This window comes from Asparagus officinalis, chromosome 7 (assembly GCF_001876935.1).
Source record: "Asparagus officinalis chromosome 7, Aspof.V1, whole genome shotgun sequence".
Taxonomy (NCBI): Eukaryota; Viridiplantae; Streptophyta; class Magnoliopsida; order Asparagales; family Asparagaceae; genus Asparagus; species Asparagus officinalis.
In genome coordinates, this window is record NC_033800.1 from 145,550,586 (window position 1) to 145,570,647 (window position 20,062).

Below are 20,062 nucleotides of genomic sequence, written 5' to 3' on the forward strand. Positions count from 1 at the left end.
TCGTGTAAGAAAGGTCTTATAAAAAGACTAACTCTTTTGAACTTGTTATAAACGATTAAAGTTGTAATGAGTTCCATGAATGAACCAACTTTGGACACAAACATACTTCAGCGCCTTCCACAGTTCAGATTTCTCATGCTGAGTATGACCGGCTGCGTCAACTCGAGTCCTCTCAAAACAGTCATTTTGCTACTCATGCATCCTCTTCAGGTATGGATGCTTATATTGCATCTCCTTACAGACCATGAGTATTATATTCCAGTGCCTCATCTCATATGATAGGTATTAAGGACCACTTTGTATCTTTAAATCTTTCTGACAAGTTTTCGTCTGTCCGTATTGCTGATGGTACACACTCTCCAGTTTTTACTGATGCAGTAGTTCATGACTTCATGCTACTTCATCGTTGACCCTTACTTATGTTTTATATGTTCCTAAGTTTCCTGTTAGTTTACTGTCTATTAGTAAGTTTACCAAACACAATAACTGTAAAGTAACATTCTTTCCTTCTTATTGTGTTTTTCAGGACCTGATGACTGTGATGAAGATTGGTTCGGGACATGAGAGACGAGACATATACTATTTGGATGACAATGCGTCTGCTACTGGTCTTGTTGCAGATAAGTCTGATCATTCTTTACTGTGGCATTGGTGCTTTGGTCATCCTTCCTTATCTAAGCTTCGGTCTGTCATTTCTATCCAGTCTTCTATTTCTTTTTTAGGTTGTGAGTCTTGTGAACTGGATAAGCACCATCATGCTACTTATTAGAGTCGTGTTGATAAACGCAACAGTTCTGCGTTTGAGTTAGCCTATTTTAATGTTTGGGGTCCTTGTCGTATACTTTCAGTGAAAGATTTTAGATATTTTATTGTCTTTGTTGGTGACTTCTCTCACATGACTTGGCTTTATTTATTAAAAGAGATGTCTGAGGTTTTAACTGTTATTGAAATGTTTTACAATGAAATAAAGAATCAATTTTCTACTTCTATTCGTATTCTTCGTACTGATAATGCTTTGGAATACATAAAAAATATTGTCACTCGTTTTTGTGCTAATATTGGTATTATTTATTAGACTTCATGCTCTCACACTTCTCAGAAAAATGGGGTTGCTGAAAGGAAGCATATACATATTTTAGATGTTGCTAGAACTCTGATGATACATATAAATATTCTCAAGTATTTATAGTCTGATGCTGTTCTCAGTGCATATTTCTTGATCAATAGGATGCCCTCTTCTGTTCTTAATGGTAAAATATTGTTCACTTACCTCTATCCTGAGAAAAAGATTTTTCCTGTGGTTTCTCGTGTCTTTGGTTGTACTTGTTTTGTTCAGGATTTATCTCTGAGACTGGATAAGCTGTCTCCATGATCTATTGAGTGTGTCTGTGGGGTATTTGCGTACTAAAAAAGGTTATCGATGTTATAATCCATCTAGTAGGAGGTATTTTGTGTCTGCTGATGTTACATTTTTTGAGTCTGTTCCATACTTCTCTGTGGCTGGTTCATCTCCAACTATCGATCCATGTGTTACTCTACTATCTATTGCTCCTACTACTATTCCATTATCTGCTTCAGTTTATTCTACTGATGTATCTTCTCCAGGATTACAGGGTGACTCTATTGTGCCACCTGCACTACCACCACTACTGATGTATTCTCGTCATACAAAGGTTCCTGTCCCCCTCTTTACTCCAGACGAAAAGTCATCTCTAGTTTCCGGTTTGCCTCCTACTAATACTTCTATTGCTTTTGATTTGGATATCCCTGTTGCTCATCGGAAAGGTAAACGGTCTTGTACTAATCATCCTATATATATCTGATTTTATTTTCTATGACCGTCTTACTCCATCTTCTCGCCAGTTTGCTTTGTCATTGTCCTTTATATCTATACCCACGTCATATGAGGAGGCCGTGTTAGTTCCCGCTAGGAAAAAGACCATAAATGAGGAGACAGATACACTTGTTTCTAGAGGAACTTGGGATCTTGTTCCTTTTCCTACAGGTGCTAATGTGGTTGCTGTCGGTAGGTATATACTCTAAAATATCACACAGATTGTTCTATTAATCGCTATAAAGCTCGTCTTGTTGCTAATAGTTATACTCAAACTTATGGAGTCGACTATCTTGAGACGTTCTCCCCAGTTGCCCGTCTCAATTCTATTCAACTCTTTTTCTCTATAGCTGTTAATCTGGATTGGACCATATTTTAGCTGGATGTTAAGAATGCTTTTCTGTATGGTGACTTACAATAGGAGGTCTATATGGAGCAACCTCTGAGATATATTGCTCAGGGGGAGAATACTGTCTGTAGGCTTAAAAAGGCGATTTATGGTCTCAAACAAAGTCAACAGGCATAGTTTGAGAAATTCAGTACTGCTATATCTGGTGTCAGTTTTAAACGGTGTTAGTCAGATCGCTCAGTCTTTATTCGATGAACTATAGCTGGTTTGGTGATTCTGGGCGTATATGTTGATGACATCCTGCTGACTAGGAGTGACCTTACTATCTTAGCAGAGACTAAGGAGTACCTTTCACATCATTTTGTGACAAAAAATATGGAAAAACCAAAATACTTTCTTGGAATTGAGATTGCGTATCAGAAACACGGTTTGCTTCTATCTCAAAGGAAATATGTAGTGGACCTATTAGAAGAAATGAGTCTTTTAGGGTGTAAGCCAGCAAGCACTTCAATGAAGGTGAATGTGGATTTGTGGCGTGATAATAGTCTCCTCCTAGATGATGCAGGTTGATATAGGAGATTGATTGGCAAGTTGATCTATCTTACTGTGACCAAACCTGATATTACTTTTGTAGTGGGAGTACTGAGCAGGTTTATACATAAACCTAGAGAGGTTCACTGGACAGTTGCTTTGAGGATTATAGGTTATGTTAAAAGCTACATTGGGAAAGGATTACTGTATAAGAAATATGGACATTTATACATCTCTGCTTTTTCTGATGCTAGGTATGCAGGAGACATAGGAGATAAGAAGTCTACTTATGGATTTTGTACTTTTATTGGAGGAAATCTGATAACTTGGAGGAGTAAGAAACAAGATGTGGTATCTCGATCTAGTACAGAGGTAGAATATAGAGCTATGACTCATACTGTATGTGAGATGATGTGGTTGCGAAAACTGTTGACAGAGCTTGGTTTTACTCAGCGTGGATCTATGCCTATGCATTGTGATAACTAGTTAACTATCTATATGGCAAAGAATCCAATGTTTTATGAGAGAACTAAACACATTGAGGTTGATTGTAATTCTGTCAGAGATGCTTGGGAAAAGAAAGTGATCTCTCTTCAGTTCACTCCGTCTTTAAAACAGTTAGCTGATATTTTCACCAAAACTACCTCACCTAAGGTGTTTTCCAATTTGTGTAACAAGATGGACATGATTGATATATATGTTCCAGCTTGAGGGGGAGTGTTGGTATTAGCACACTAGTATTAGTATTGGGTTATCGGGTTTAGTCTCATTAACCTATTACCCATATGTGTTGTGTACTCTTATATATAGACCCTTTTTTCAGATGAATGAAGATATGCAATTCTGATTTACCATTCTCAACAGTGATGATCTTATGTCATCACCCGTGCTTGTGTAAAACCCTAAAAATTTCAATCCATCTTCTGGTCGGTCAACTGATCAGAAGGACCAGTCGACCGATTGGTTTGCAGAACTTAGGTTCGGGTCGAGTCAGTTTTATGTATATATATATAAATCCAAAATTTGTTCTCTTACCCTTCTCTTTCATGTTGAGCAGCAGACACCACCTCTCTAAACCCTAGATTTCTTGAGGAGGAGAAAGGCGACGACTTTTGTGAAGAAAGGAAAAAGTTTTTCTCACGTTTGCGGGATCATAACTTCTTCTCAAGGCAAGATCATCTTCTCCAAACCCATCCCCCACCCCTTTTTTTTGTTTTTGTTAGATTAAATTTTCTAATTTAAAATAAAAAAACAAACTTTTTAATTAGGGTTAAAGATTTGAAATAAATCTAACATCAGATGTATTACTAATTAATTATTTGTAGGATGGATTTGCAATTATAATCATGTTTAGGGTTATTAGATCCTCTCAAATTGATATTTATGATTTTATGTATCAGAGTAAACCCTAAATACCCTAAATAAGAATTAAAACATGTTTTATTTTGAGTAAAATTTTGATTTTATGATATTTTCGTGAAACCTGTCAGTTTTTGATCGAGTCGGTCGACTGATCAGAAGAATCGGTTGACCGATAAGTTTTTAGGAAACTGAGTTTTCTCTCAGGTCGATCGATTGACATATGTATCGGTTGACTGATTGAGTCTTGCTGTTTGTGCATATTGTGCACGTTTGCCGTTAGGTCAACTGATGGAAAACTAGTCGACTGATCAAGTGTCAGTCGACTGATCTCTAAGGAATAGTCGACTGACTTGATGCTGTCTTTGCATGTGTTGATCTTCCACGTGCGTTGGGCCGTGGACATGATGTACGGGCCCGCACGTCTATACACGTGCGTGACCCTGGGAGTATACATGTGGAGTTTGAGCATACACGGACCCTTTGAGATGGTGAGGCCTCATGTGTTGATTTTGTCACGATGGGAGATGATAAGATAGAGTTGCATATGTTTGCATGGGTATCATTGATGGGCATAACTCAAAATTACCTAGGGTAGTGAGTCGATACACCACACTGGAGTAGGCCGATGCGCCTATGCTCTGTAGGATGCCTGAGTAGGTAGCACGTCCCGCACGAAGATGCGATGAGGCTGATACGTCGTACCTGTAGGATACCCTAGTGGGTAGTATATCCCACATGGTGATGTGATGAGGCTGATATGCTGTACTTGTAGAATGCCCTAGTAGGTAATCCGTCCTACAAGGTGATGTGATGAGGCTGATGCGCCTATACTATATAGGATGCCATAGTGGGTAGTCCGTCCCGCATGATGATGCAATTGCAAGGTTGAAAAATTGACTGAGATTGATTCTTTTGTTTTAAGAAAACTGGGTTCGATCACTTGATACGAAACCCTTACAATCACTCACACTCTCTCTCGATTACAGATGAAGAGAAGATTAATTCATCTCCTCCTTATTTAACATGGGCTCTTGGTAGCGAAATGATGCTTCCCTTGATGCTTGAGTCGAGATTGCCTCACGTTGATGATCGAAACAAGATTGCTGTAGCTTCTGATGTTTGTTAGATTGCTAGAATTGAGGTTCGAATTTTAGATCTATACGTAGGAGCTCTGATCTCTGATGATTATCTAAAGCTTTAGAAGTCCGAACCAATCCATCCTTCTTCATAGCTGCTTACTGCTATTTATAGAGCTTTAGCACGTAATTAACGTGCTACAATCATGGGGTCGTGGGCATAACTAACTCCTGAGATTTAGCCCATGTTGATTAATGGAGCGTAACGTACTCCTTAAATTTAGCCCACGTGGGCTGACTTAGTCCTTGTGGCCGTTACAGTCGAATTTTGTATGGATGATGAGCCTCGTTACGTGGTGAGGTTCGTTAGACGAGCTTCGTCTTCGCTGACGAGCTTCGTCTTCGCTGATGAGCTTCGTCTTCATTGACGCACTTCAAATCTTGTTTCTAACGACAAGCTTTGTTGTTTGAGACGAGGTCCGTCATTGTAATGACCCTCGTCATGCTTGTTATAAGCTTTGACGCTCCAAGGCCAAATGATTAGCCGATGATCTATGAAGATCCATGAGAGTGAAGGAGAGATAGGCTTTTTGACTAGCCTCTCCATCTCCTCCCTCTTCTTTCATGTTGATCATGCCTATTTATAGACTTAGGACCATTATGGAGTGAGTTAATGGGCTTTAACTCCCCTTATAATGAGGGAGTTATGGTTACTAACTCCCATTTAAATGGGTGAGTTAATTATCATTAACTCTCCTTAAATAAGTGAGTTATTGATAATTAACCATCCTTAAATGTAACGTCTAGAAATGGTGGCAAACGAGGTTCGTCAATGACGAACTTTGTTTCTGGACGAACTTCATCTTCAATGATGAACTTCGTTTCTGGATGAACTCCGTTTCTGGACGAACTTCATCTTTAATGACGAACTTCGTTTCTGGGCGAACTTCGTCTTCAATGACAAAGTTCGTCTTTCAAGGGGTGAGGTGCCTTTTGATGAGGTTCGTCTGCGGATGGACTTCATCTTCAATGACGTTCATCATCATGATGGGCTTTGTTGGCTGAGATAAGGTTCATTATGATGACGAGCCTCGTCATGCTTGTAGCGAGGTTCAACATTGCTTTATTTCTTAGTATTTTTTAGTGTCTACAGCGATGAGTCGTAGGATTTTGCGAGCGACAACACTTTGTATTATTTGATTGTCTGGGTCTCAGGTGGGTACTGATTATATACATAGTCCAACATTGAGGTATACTTTGCGACGATGCATATTTTTGTTAAGGATTACACATGAATGGTGTATTTGTTCCTGTGCTACCTACTCGAGGGTAGGGTGAGATACCGTGATTCGATATGCTGGTCATGTTCTAGTTAAGGTTTGGTGGTTTCTTTATAGCTTATTTATAGGATTTGGAGTTGATATTTAGCGATTCACAATTTGAGATACATGATATATATATGAGGGTTTTCTTGTTTGGATTATTCGCTCGACGTAGTTATCTCGTGTTGTGGAGTTCTAAATCTTAACTCCTCTTAGTACAAGGTATATGATTTGTATATATATATATGCTATGTGTAGTATTTTATATGCTATACCCCTTCCCTCGGGGGCGGTGGAGATGTTCTTACTAGCGTTCTGACGTTCGTTGTTTCCATCTTTTTCAGACAGCGGGTCAGGCGTTCGGAGAGTCACAGGTTGACGGAGACTAAGTATAGTTTACCATCATTTATTGGTAGCTAGATAGTGCTCCACAATAGACTATTTATGATTTTAATCTTTTAGAGATGTATTTCACTTTGGAGACTGAGTGCCTATGTACTGTTTAGTTGACTCTTATATGTTAGAGACTCATTGTTCTTATTTTAGTTTATCATATGTATTCGCTTTTCGTTTGTTGGGACATAATTATAGTTACTGTTGGATATCTCTACTCTACATTGTGTTCCTTGTATTTTCATTCTTTATACCTGTTTGTACCCTCACTACTTTACATTTGACTTCTGCTAGAGTGATAGTGATTGTGACAGTGAAACATGTTTATGCACAATGTTGGATACATGGCAGGTTTGATATTTTTAGGTTCACCTTGGACTGTAGTTATGTGTGAAACCAGGGGCATCACAGCTTGTCCTGATGTGTATATACATAATATCATAGACATATTATCATGAAGATGAGCAAAACTCAATTTCTTTTCCAAACACTTATTTTATGGAAGTTTATAAACTAATATGGTGAGATTGGAGAAATTTTGGAGAACATGAGAGGGGTGGAATTTGGGAAGATAGGCATGGAAGCTTTTTTGTCTTTGAACAAGTTGTTGACAAGAGGTCTAAGTTCACTGTCTAAGGAGTTATTGAGTTGGCAGGGAGTGAAATGAGATTCTTGTATCAGACCCCATGCAGCCTTTGCTCAAGGTTTCAAGTAGGTTGGTCCCAGATTACAAGCTTGTTAGATCCAACCAGCCTTACAAAATTACCAAAACACCCTTCTAATTTCTTAACCTTCCCTAACTTCCTTTCAAACGCACACTAATTAACTTATACCTTTGCTTATGACAACCCTCACAACTTCTATTTTCAACTTAGCAGAATATTTCAGATATGATATTCATCAAATAATTGTGCTAGGTGGCACTAGGACTTTATAGGATAGTTATACTGTCAGAAGGTACGTTTGCAAGTTCATGCAACAGATCATATGTGCATGAATACTCTCTCTCAAATACCCAAAAGAACCTTTATTGATCCTTAGTTTTGCCAAAAACAAACCAAAACAACATAACAAATCCTAGAGTGTCCTGTACTATTTATAGCAACCCTTTGAGGCCCCTCTCACCCAGCAAACTCTGCTCGGTTGTGTACTTTCCCTGTTCAACATCCTAAGCACCAAAAAAAAAAAAATACTACCAGACTTACAACTAACATTTTAACATGAGGGGTAAGTCATCATCTTCATCTTCTTCTTCAAGAGTCAAGGCCATGGATATGCCTTCTAAGTCTATAGAAGAGCCTCATCAGCTCTCCGGCGCCTACATCCGAAGCCTAGTTAAGCACCTTAGCTCATCACGGCCGAAACAACATCCTAAACCTAACTCCCCAAATTCGATCCTTGAGGATCGAATCGATGAAGCTCCACCTCTCCGATCACCACCACCACCTCCTCAACCAAAGAAACAAGTGAGGAGAAGACTTCATACAAGCAGGCCTTATCAAGAGAGGCTTCTCAATATGGCAGAGGCAAGGAGAGAGATTGTGACTGCTCTCAAGTTCCATAGAGCTTCCATGAAACAAGCAAATGAACAACAACAACAACAACAAAAACAACGACAAGAAGCTTTGGAGGATTCCATGAGATACCCTAATCCTAGCCCTAACCCCGGTCCAAACATGTCGCAACAAGACCTACCCATTTTCACATACCCTTCAATACCTTGGTCATACCCTACACCTGCACCCTTACCAAATTTCCATGATAATCTCAACATACCTCTCCCTAACACACCTTTAGGCCTGAATCTCAATTTCCAAGGTTTCAACAACATTGATCCTCTTATAATCCACCCGATATCGCCGCATTCTTCTTCATCCTCCTCCTCCTTTTCCTACTCTTCGCCTACTATGTGTGGCATTGAAGCCATGTGTGGCATTGAAGCTCCCGTGGGGGTTCTGGGTACGAGTACAAATACGGATACAGATATAGATATTGGAGATGACAGGATGCATCTGGCGATGGGCGAGAGGGAGATGGAGGAGATACGGTTCATAGGCGAGAAGCACGACATGGAGTGGAACGACACGGTGAACCTTGTGACCTCAGCTTGGTGGAGCAAGTTCCTTGATAATATGGAGGTGGACACTATGGAGGGTACGAATGAGTTCCGCCCTTTTGATCAGGAGGCCGCAGTGGATATTCCGTCGTGGTTGAAGGATGGATCCGTCGGGCATGCAAGTGCAAACGCAAGCAATCCCTTGATGCAGCATCTTGATGATTACTATTCGCAGGATGCTTCATTGCCATGGTAAAAAAATTTTATGCTCAGAGAATTTTTATTAACTGCAAAAAACAGGCATAGAATATACATGAATTTATCACCACGGTATTCATCAATGTTTTTCTCTAATGTTGATTTTTTTTTACTTTTTGTAGTATATAGGATGGAATTAATTAACTTCAATAATTTGAATTTGATGGTTAATTATTTCATGTTTGACATTGATCTTGGAACAAATCGAGACTAATCAGATGCATGTTTGTATGTGAATTGCAGCTTGGATATTGGGGGTATTGAATGGTTGGATGGAGATTGGCTATCATAACAATGATTGAGCAAATTTTTCAGGGAGAAATTTTCTTGTTTATCTTAATTTTCTCCCATTTTCTCTTTATTGAAGGATTATAATAAAAGGCCTGTTCAGATGTCAAAAGGCGAAGCCTTTGAACTGAGTATAATGTAATAGAGGAAGCAAGCGAAACCTCTGTACTTGTTTTGACACTAATTTTTGTGCGTTGAAGAATGGTATTTAATATTTTGTCTCTTTGGTAACTTTAGCATCATTTTGCTTCTACTTTGTGAAAAATATAAATCTAAGTTGAATCTAAAGTTCGAGTCCCAAAGTGCAAAACTTCTATGGCTTGGTTAGTGAGTGCTGCCTTTATATCTTGGGGGCTGTTTGGTTCGTAGCAAGCTCAGGAAATAGGGTCAGAGGAACCGACACCTCTTCTTTTTTTTTCGTTTACTTACTTTTTGTTTGGTGGGAACAAAGAAAAAGGGGAAAAAAGAGTGTATACGAGACTCACACCCAGAGATGTTAATAATGTAGCAGGTTCCATAAAAACTAAAAAAAATCTATTTCGGATTGTTTTGAGAGAAAATTGGCTAAAAATGATGGAAAAGTATGCTCCACATGTGATGTTTTGATTCCCCCTTCTGAAAGCACCAAAAAATAGTTTCCATGAAACAAACCAAACATGCCCTTAAAGGCGTGTTTGTTTGGATTGAGGGGAAAAGAGAGAAATGAAGTTAGGAGAACCATTCACCTGATTGGGAAATGGAAAAATAAAATTAGGAGAACCATCCAAGTTTCTCTTAACTTTCCTTAACCCAATTGAAATCCAAACATGCCTTACGTAGAAGTCTTGTGAATAATGTTTTGTTGGCAGTAGGAAAGCCGACGACTCTATTAATTGGTGTTATCTAAAACAAGTGCTTGACGGTATGCAGTTTCCTCCCACAATTATACACTGGATCATCACTTGTGTTACATCAGTTAAATACTCCATAATGTATAATAGATCCTTGCATTGCATGTATATTTTTGTGGAAAAGAGAGTGTTGAGACATGGGGATCCTATGTATGGACTATTTGTTTATTTGGATGCACAAATTGGCTAGTCGGGAGAGATTCAAGTTTCATCCAATTAATTTCTAAGCTAAAGATTACTCACATAGTATTCGCAGATGATCTTCTGTTATTCTCTAAGGGGGGTTATTGATTGGGATATTTTGGAGGATAATGGGATAATTTTGGGGATTCTATCTCATAGTGTTATTCATTGGGACAATGGAACAAGGATAATACCTTTTTGTATTATTGGTTTTTTGGAACACTAGTGAGACAATTACACCACTTGGGATAAAATTACCTCACTCATATACAAAAATTTTATCTCAATAGTAAAAATTTATCCTATCCTCCATATTGGAACAATGTTGTTCCACTTTGAAGACAATTGGGATAATTTTAAAATATTTTTGTATTACTTAACTAATACATGCAATTATATTATAATATATGACATGATATATAAAATATAACATATATTAATATTCTAATGATATAATTTAATAACATATATTAATAATATTATATAATAGTAATTATAGTATAACGTATTTATTAGAATATTATATAATATTGTAATAACATATATTAATAATATTATATAATAATATATATTAATATTTTAATAATATATATAATATTTTAATAACATATATATAATATTTTAATAACATATATTATTATATAATTAATTTATAAAATATTATTATAGTTATTATATATATGACATATACTATTATAATATAATATAATAATTACTAATATTAGTAAAATATTATGATAGACATATAATATAAGACATAGTCTTTGAAATATATAATATATTAATATAACATGATACCTTTTAATATATATTATTGTAATTATTATGTAAATATATACTATTATATATATATATATATATATATTTATATATATATATATATATATTATATATATAATAATATATAATATATGAATATATAATATTATATATATAATATTATATAATATAATTAATTATATATTTTATATATATGGGCAAAAAGTGAATCTAAGGTGACACCCTAGGGCTCCCACACCTAAGGATGCGGCGCTAGAATCATATCATTTTCTAAATTTTTTTTGTGAATCCGCTCCTTGAGCTTGATCTAACACGTTCTTAAACCTAAACCAGTCAATTTTGGGTTGAACCCGTTGTGTTTTGACAATCTCGTTGACCGTGCAAAAAGTTTCTATTCATTCGAAGCCATTAAAATTCAACGAGTGATAAAAGGGTCAAACACAATGGGTTCACATCAAAATTGGTGTGTTTTGGGTTTAAGACGTGTAGATCAAAGGTTCATCGGAGCGGATCGTAAAAAAAAAAAGGAAAGATGAATGTGATGTCTAGGTTGGCATCCTTAGGTGGGAGCCTAGGGTGTCACCTTTTTAGATTCATTTCCTATATATAATAAAGTATATTTATTTTATATTAATATAAAATTTTAAAAAATTTACATAACTAATAGTAGAATAGTATAATATTTTATAGATGTACATTATATCCGTATGATACATATTATAATATAGTAAATTAAACCAATTATTATTAAAGTATTCATATTAAATATATTATTCATATATTATATAAATTGATTATATAATGTAGCATACTAATATATGTTAATTAGTAATTATTGTATAACATATTATATTTTTGTTATTATATTAAATATTATATTATTAAAATATTATATTAAATATATTGATATTATATTATATTAATTATTATATATAGTATAGCATACTAATATAATATAATATAATATAATAATTAATAATAGTAATTTGTAAGTATAGTATAATATATTATATTTTAATATAAAGTAAAATAATATTTATATTATAATAATATACTAAATAATATACTAAACCAATTGGATAACTTAATTTAGAAGTAATTAATAGATAAAATTATATTTTAATAAGGTGTCACATCATCAATTATCCTACATGAATTGTCAAATCAAAGGCTCAAATTATCCCATTATCCCACTTTACCCCACTCAAAATATCTCAAAGAGGTAAAATTGTTCCATTGGAACAATTTTCCCACTTGGCCCCAATTCGTCCCAACCAATAACCCTTCCTAAGGGCGATAGAGGTTCTGTTAAATGCATTCAGGAAGCGATACACCATTTTGCTCTTGTATCTTGGTTGGTGGTGAATAAGTCAAAGATTAATGTTTACGTTGGTGGAGTTGATGGTGATACTAGGCAGATTATAATATTGAATGAGTTAGGGTTTGTCGAGGCTCATCTTCCTGCAAGATAACAAATATTACAATTTGACTAACATGTCTCAATTGTAGTGCTACCTATTCAAAGGTTGATCAAACAAGCTATAAGATACATCAATCAAGTTGATCAAGCAAGGCAAGGCTCAAGACTACAAGATAAAGTTGTTGTGCTTCAAAATTATAATTTTCCACTTTATCTTAGTCAATTTTTGTTAAAAGCCTTGATGACACACACACACACTAGACTTAGATTACTAGGTGACTTAACCCCTAGTCTAAGTTAGTTTATACTGATTAATTTGAATTTAAGTTGGTTAAATTTTTAATCTTGACTTTTGATTTAAAATAGATTTTAAAATCAACTTAAGCTTTCAACTGATTTCTCAAATTAATTGAGAGAGTCGACTGATCAGTTGGTCGGTCGACTGATGAAGACCCTGAGACTTAACCAAGTCTCTGGTCAGTCGACTTATGTGTCCACTAGTCGACTGATCAAGGCCAGACATTTTTATCTCTTTGGACAATCTCTGGCTAGTCGACTTATCTTTATATCAGTCGACTGATTCAACAAACAATCGTTTTTAAAAGTCTCTGACCAGTCGACTGACACTGACAGTTTATTATTGTTTGGATTTTGATGTTCAAATTGAATTAGCCGTTTATAGCAGTTAAAACTCGGTTTTTGAAAAATAAATTTGAACTCATTAGTCATGCCTACTGTCTATATATACACCATTGAGTTCATTTTTTATAGAGAAGTTTTTTTTTCAATCAAAATTATCATATACTCTTTAGTTGAAAATATGAAAATAAAAATCTGTTTCTCTTTCCTTCTATTTTCCAAAAGCTTTGAAGTTTTTGTTAGGCATCTAAAGAGAAATCCTATTAGCCACTGATTTTAAGATAATTTTTGATTAAGGCTTATACGGCAAAGTGTTGTAATCTTCTTCAAAGTGTTCTCTCTAGTTTGAGGGAATGTTCTTCTCTACTTTGAGAAGGTGTCTGCATTTTGGCAAGGAGATTGTCAAGGTTATGCAAGAGTTATTATTGTAAGGAAATTCAAGAATAGCGGAAAATCTCAAGCGGGTTGCTTGGGGACTGGATGTAGGTCTGGAGGACCGAACCAGGATAAATCATCGTGTTCGCGGTTGTGCTTTTCTGGTTTGAGTATTCTATTCATGCTGTGATTATTAATTGTTGATCGATATAATTAATCTTATTCTGTTGCATAGTTATTTTCAATTTCGTAAGAAATTTTTATAAAGCACCATTCACCCTCCTTCTAGTGCTTTGAGCATTGCATACAGGATCCAACAATCTTGGGTTTCCTTTATCGAATGGAAGGCTGGGTATATTGATTTATTTCAGCTTTTGCCAAAAAAGAAATAAGGGATATTCACTCCAAAGAAAGACGGTCTACGGATCCAATGGATAGCAGGAATCTTATCTGAAACATTCTAACATTTGCAGCTAGCGTTCACGCCAAAAGCCAACGATTCTCGGCAACAGAAGAAAATGATCAAGGTGAAGAATTAACCAGTTGATTTAATTTGTAGTGGGGCGGTCGGTCCGGATGCTTGCGTGAACATATTGAGTGCGTGTTGGTATTGATATATATTTCTAGATAGACATGCACTCTTTCATTGAGCGGCTCGTGTCGAGACGCATATTATACTTACAAAAAAGAGGTAGACTGATCATGAGATCATTTGGTATAACTAATGAGAGTGACTGTTTGAATTGCTTTGTTTCCTGTAATATTTGGGACAGTATCATGAGGTGGAATTCCCTTTAATTTATTCATTGATGCATTTGTATAGGCCCAGGTACGCCTGGAAGAGTTTTTGTATTTCATGCGCATTGGTGAATGAAAGTTTTTCAATTACGTACCAAAACAGGCCTTCATCAAAGTTTTTCATTGATCCAATTCTCTTAATCATCCATCAATTTAAAAAAAAAAAAACTACGAAAAAGAAGAGAGAAAAAGAAATATGAAAAGGAAAGAGCAGATAATATTTTTCACGTTCAAGGTCTGCTTGCTATATGTGTGGGCTTTGATGAAGGCCTGAACAAAAGTAGGGCCTTGGATGGGCCCTTTGATAAGAGCCACAAGTCACAACGAATACTTTCTAGGCTAAACACTTCGGTCCTAGTTGCTTCTATATTTCAGGTTATTTGTATATATGCCCTGTTGAGTTGAGAGGAGTGGTCGACACCAAAAAATATTTTGTTATTATTTTTTTAGTGGTACAAATACACTACTCTTTACTATAAACTACTACACTCTTTTACAACTACTCACAATTTTTTTTCTTTATTTCTCTCTTTGTTTTCCTTTGCTACTTGGATTGGATCTTGCTTGGGATACTTCATATGCTCATATTTGGCCCCTTATATAGAGTTCTTACACTAGTTAGTGAAGGGATTGGTGGAGACTATTTGGTGGTGTGTGGACACTATTAGGATGATGGCTTGGTAGGTGGGGATAACTGCTGATTTCTAACACCCCCCTCAGCAACGACTTCTCTATCCACAAGTCCAGGAATTCTAACTTCCTTTTCAATGCTTGGATTTCCTCTCCCACTGCTTGTCTCCATTCTTCACTCTCGTATGCTTCTTTGAAGGTAGATGACTCCTTCACATCTTTCGTAATGGCCACAATAGCATACTTGGGATTCGACATCCTGGGTCTAGTTGATCTTCGAAGTTGTTTAGTTGGTTCTTCTTCGATATTCTCTTAACTTCACACTGTCTGACCAACCAAAATCAAGAACCGTGATATGAACGCACATTGGGCTCAAATCCAAAACGGACATCAATTGTAAGCCAAATGCTTGATCAACAAAAACTAATCCACCCACCATTTCGCTGTTTAAGATTGCATATTACAAAAGTATTTCTCGATATTTTGGCGGAAACTAACAAAATAGATTGAAACTAGACCCTAAAGTACAATTGGTATACAACTATTGCTCGTATCGCGCAAAGAGAATCGATGAGTTGTGTCCACCGAAGCCAAAGGAGTTCGATAGAGCCACTTTTACATCTAATCTTTCCTTCTTCGAGCCAACAAGAACATTCGCATCCTGAATCAAAACACAAAAGGTTAGTTACGGAAGTGGATGTTTGAATTGTAATGTTGAGTTACATCATTCATTATTGAGTTTAAGACAACCCTCTATTGAGCTTTGAAATTTGCTCTTTGCAGTATCTATAAAAAAAATGCCGATGCCTACATTACCATGCAGATGAATCACTTAAAACAAAAATAGCCATTGCTTAAAGTCTCAAAAAAGAGATCTTGGATCTAATTTAGAGTCAGGGCGCAGTTCTGGTATAGGAGAGAGTAAATACACAGTCATCAAAGATAGAGAACATACCACATTTTTGTCTGGGTTTTCTAGATTGATGTTAGGATGTACCCAGCCAGTTCGAATTGCCTGAAAAAAAAAAAGATACATCTGTAAGAATATATATAAGAAAAGTTAATTGCACAGACCCCCTGTAGTACAGCTAGCTGTTACTACCCATGAAGTTACATTGGTGGAGATAGACCCCTTGAGTTTATATTTTGATTTCTTACCCTCAGATAGTCTCACTAATTTCACTCCGGGCAATGTCTGCCAAAATTTTACCCAGGGTAGACGAGCCAAAAAATAAAGGGGGAAAAAGATCCAGGCAGTCTATTTGCAACAATGAAACTACTGTTTATGTATAACAGTAGGCGTGCATTGCAATGAGAACCCTCAAAAGATAAAATCATTTGGTCAATAAGCACCTGATTTCTAACAACTTGATTAAGAAATTCAAGCAACCTTTAAAATTCAAGCAACCTTTAACCTTTTTTTCGCAACTTTTAACATGAGGAACTACTGAAGCAAACCAAAAGGCCAATACCGTCTTTAACAAACCGTATGACGATTATGCATAGCTCTACCCCAAGATTACTTTTCACTGCTATGTATAAGCAACACTCGGTTTCACGAAACATTTCTCACGGGTAAATTTTTACAAGTTTTATACCCACCCCTCCCCTGTAAGTCGGAGGTAACTTTTTCTTACACCAAAATGTTGTGTAAAGCCTTAAACAGTAAGGTTTGATTTTATATAAGTTTTATGGATTACCAAGAATTAATACTTTTGCATCAAAGGCTACAGTTATACCTGTATTGTAGCAATAGCTTCCACTGCTCCAGCAGCTGCTAGTAGATGACCGATCATGGATTTTGTAGAATTCACCCTTAGCTACAAAATTGGTGAAGTTTATCAGGTTATAACCACATGCACATACACGTGTAAAATAAGTTCATAGATTAAATCTGTAGTATATGTTGATTGTAGTTACCTCAGGGTTTTGCCCAAAACAACTCATGAGAGCATGGTACTCTTTCACATCCCCCGCTGGTGTTGAAGTTGCATGAGCATTTACATAGTTAACATCCTCTCGAGATACTCCAGATTCGATTAGTGCCTTCTCTATGCAAAGAGCAACGCCCATGCCTAAAAGAATTGAGAATCTCAAGAGCATTAGTCAGAAGAATACAGAAAATAGACAGCGATAGTTCAGTATTCCGTTTTTTTTAACATATGTACCCCCTAGATCATGCATATTTACAAAAGTACCATCCAAATTTCAGTATTTGCAAAAATATCCACCAAATCTCAGTATAAAACTACCCAAAAATCATCTACTTTGGAAAACAATACACTTCAAATCAGCAAATAATCAACTTTGCTGGATGTGGTGATTAAAAATTTGACTACTTCGTTGATATTTTTTACATTGTAGTTGCAAATTAGCCTATTAAGTTGATGATTTGTTGATTTAGGGGTATTTTTTTTCCAAAGTCAATGATTTAGAGGGTGGTTACGTAGATACTGCGATTTGGGGGTAGTTTTGCAAATACAAGTTACTGGGTATGTATATAAAAAACCCAAAAAAGAATCGACTCTTTACCCTCAGGGTGTGGCTCTGTCATATGGTAAGCATCACAGGTGACACTCCCCCCTAGAAACTCTGCATGTATATTTGCTCGTCTTTGCTGTGAAGAGGAAGGAAAACAATGATGAGAAGTAAAGTTTTTATACACCACCACCAACAACAGCAGCGAGGTCTTTACCCCCAATTTTTGGGGTCGGATACACTCTGTTCTATTAAAGCACATCTCTCCATTAAGTTGACAATCATCATATTCTTTATAAATTCTTCCAATCAAGCAAATTTTAGCCATTACCTTGTCACTTATTATAACTGATGCATTTAAAAGAAACATGTTTTGCCAAACATGTCAAAATGATAGATAATGTAGCTAACCTTAGCATGTTCGAGTTCTTCCAACAGAAGTACGCCCGAACCCTCTCCCATAACAAATCCATCACGGTCCTATCACATGATAGATATTCTAGGTAACACAAATGTGATGAATAATAATATTGATGATAATAAGCACAAAAAAAAAAAAAAAACCGCGTCCTGAGTTCTATGTCATCATTCATCTGTCTATGCTTACACTATCCCACGGACGAGATGCTTTGGATGGATCATCGTTTCTTTGTGAAAGTGCTCGGCATGCCACAAAACCTCCCAACCCTGCAAATGCCAAGTTCATTAGTTACTTCTAGATGATAATAACAATAATAATGATAACAATAACCACAAATATAATAATGAGGAATGATAGCATTCATAAGAAGACACAACAGAGATACCAATAGGTATGATTGCTGAATCAGAGCCACCACAAAGCATTAGATCCTGCATGAATAACACATTTTAGTAAGCACTCAGCAGTAAGAGTGCAGAAAATGAGTTAGCCCCTAAACCTTGTTTATCTCACATAAACCCCTTAACTTTAAGACATCTCACATAACTCTCCTAAACTTTGTTTATCTCACATAAGCAATCCCCCCCCCCCCACCCACCCACCTTCACTGTAATTTGTAAATAAGTTAAATTTACTGAGAGGAAAACCCAAAAGTTTAAAGGAGGGGGTAAGTCACCTGTAAATGACAAATGAAAACATGTCATTTTTTTTTATCTCAAAGACAAGTTCTTATTTGCAATTACTGGTAGGAGGCTACTGTGACAAAATATTAAACTTTTTTTTTTGGGGGGCGGTGGCGGGCGGTTCGGGGGGGGGTGCGTACGGGTGAGCGGGGTTTGACGGGGGCGGGTTGTGAAATTGCCCCTAATTAAAATTTCTTCCAGGCATAGATAAGTAAGAGTACAGAAAATGAGTAACTTACAGCTTCACCCCTTATGATATGGTTAGCTGCATTGAGGATACAGTAATTGCTAGTGGCACAAGCAGTTGAAATTGAATAGTTAGGACCCATCCAACCCTACAATCCAGACGGAAAGAAGAAATCAGCATGAAATTAGTGTCGAAGAATAGTAAAGCATCAATTGGTAAGCTATGTTTCTTCAAAAAAAATTGTTTGCTTTTGCTTACCAGATCCATTGCAAGTAATGCAGGACCCATATTTATCGTTGCAAAGGGAATACAAAAAGGGTTCACCTTCTTGTATGAGACCCTCAAAGCTTCAATTGCATCATTGAAGACCTGTATAAAACAGACCCCGTATTTATCACGAACATGAGGATTGAAACGATAAAGAAATAACTTTCTTTGTAGAATTTTTTTTCTTCTAATCCTTCTATGCTAGCAGAAATCAGTATAGAATCAAGTACGAGATTCTACCTTCATTCCACCTAGGGAAGATCCAATGATAACACCACATTTTGTCTTGTCTAGCTCGCTCAGGATTTCTTCGGTAATTCCAGCATTTGCCAGAGCCTTTTTGCCAGCGGCAATCATGTAAAGCATGAATTTGTCCATTTTCTTGGATAGCTTTGGTGACACCAATCCATCTGTCGAAAAAGATTTAATCTCCCCAGCAATTCTCTATGGACAAAAATTTCAGCATCAGGAATCAAAAAGTGACATCATTCCCTAAGTTCTCTAGTTAACAATGTAATATGACATAGCAATAGTACTACGGTAAAATCACATGAATCCCTTCATCTAAACTCTGTTTCTCAAGAGAACCCCTCATCTCAATAGTTGAACAAAAAAAGTCCTCATCTATGACCATGAATGAAAATTTTTAATTTTATAATGGAGATTTACTTTTCAGACAACTAGGAAGACTTTTTTGCTCTTCAGTAGACGTTTGGGCTTCATAAACCATAAACATTAACCTCAATAGTTTTTAGATAAAGTAAAAAACTCTTCAAGTTTTTAATCAGTAACCTAGAATTTTTCACATGTAGATGTCTGAAGAACTGAACTCCATTGAAAGT

General features: G+C 36.2%; 2 protein-coding genes across 2 annotated transcripts in view; one reads left to right on the forward strand and one right to left on the reverse strand.

Moving 5' to 3' along the window:
- On the forward strand, positions 8,136–9,179 carry LOC109847918. Its single transcript, XM_020417151.1, has one exon. The coding sequence runs from the start codon at positions 8,136–8,138 to the stop codon at positions 9,177–9,179; it is 1,044 nt and encodes a 347-aa protein (XP_020272740.1).
- LOC109849048 (3-oxoacyl-[acyl-carrier-protein] synthase II, chloroplastic-like) overlaps positions 15,598–20,062 on the reverse strand; it is a 5,458-nt gene continuing 993 nt past the window's right edge. Inside the window, exons 3-13 of the mRNA XM_020418818.1 lie at positions 19,461–19,664; positions 19,212–19,322; positions 19,006–19,101; positions 18,469–18,514; positions 18,270–18,349; positions 18,074–18,142; positions 17,717–17,801; positions 17,105–17,259; positions 16,924–17,004; positions 16,140–16,199; positions 15,598–15,845 (exon numbers count right to left, since the gene is read on the reverse strand). Coding sequence (XP_020274407.1) covers positions 15,726–15,845; positions 16,140–16,199; positions 16,924–17,004; positions 17,105–17,259; positions 17,717–17,801; positions 18,074–18,142; positions 18,270–18,349; positions 18,469–18,514; positions 19,006–19,101; positions 19,212–19,322; positions 19,461–19,664 — 1,107 coding nt within the window. The 3' untranslated portion in view covers positions 15,598–15,725. The remainder of the gene's footprint in view (positions 15,846–16,139; positions 16,200–16,923; positions 17,005–17,104; positions 17,260–17,716; positions 17,802–18,073; positions 18,143–18,269; positions 18,350–18,468; positions 18,515–19,005; positions 19,102–19,211; positions 19,323–19,460; positions 19,665–20,062) is intronic.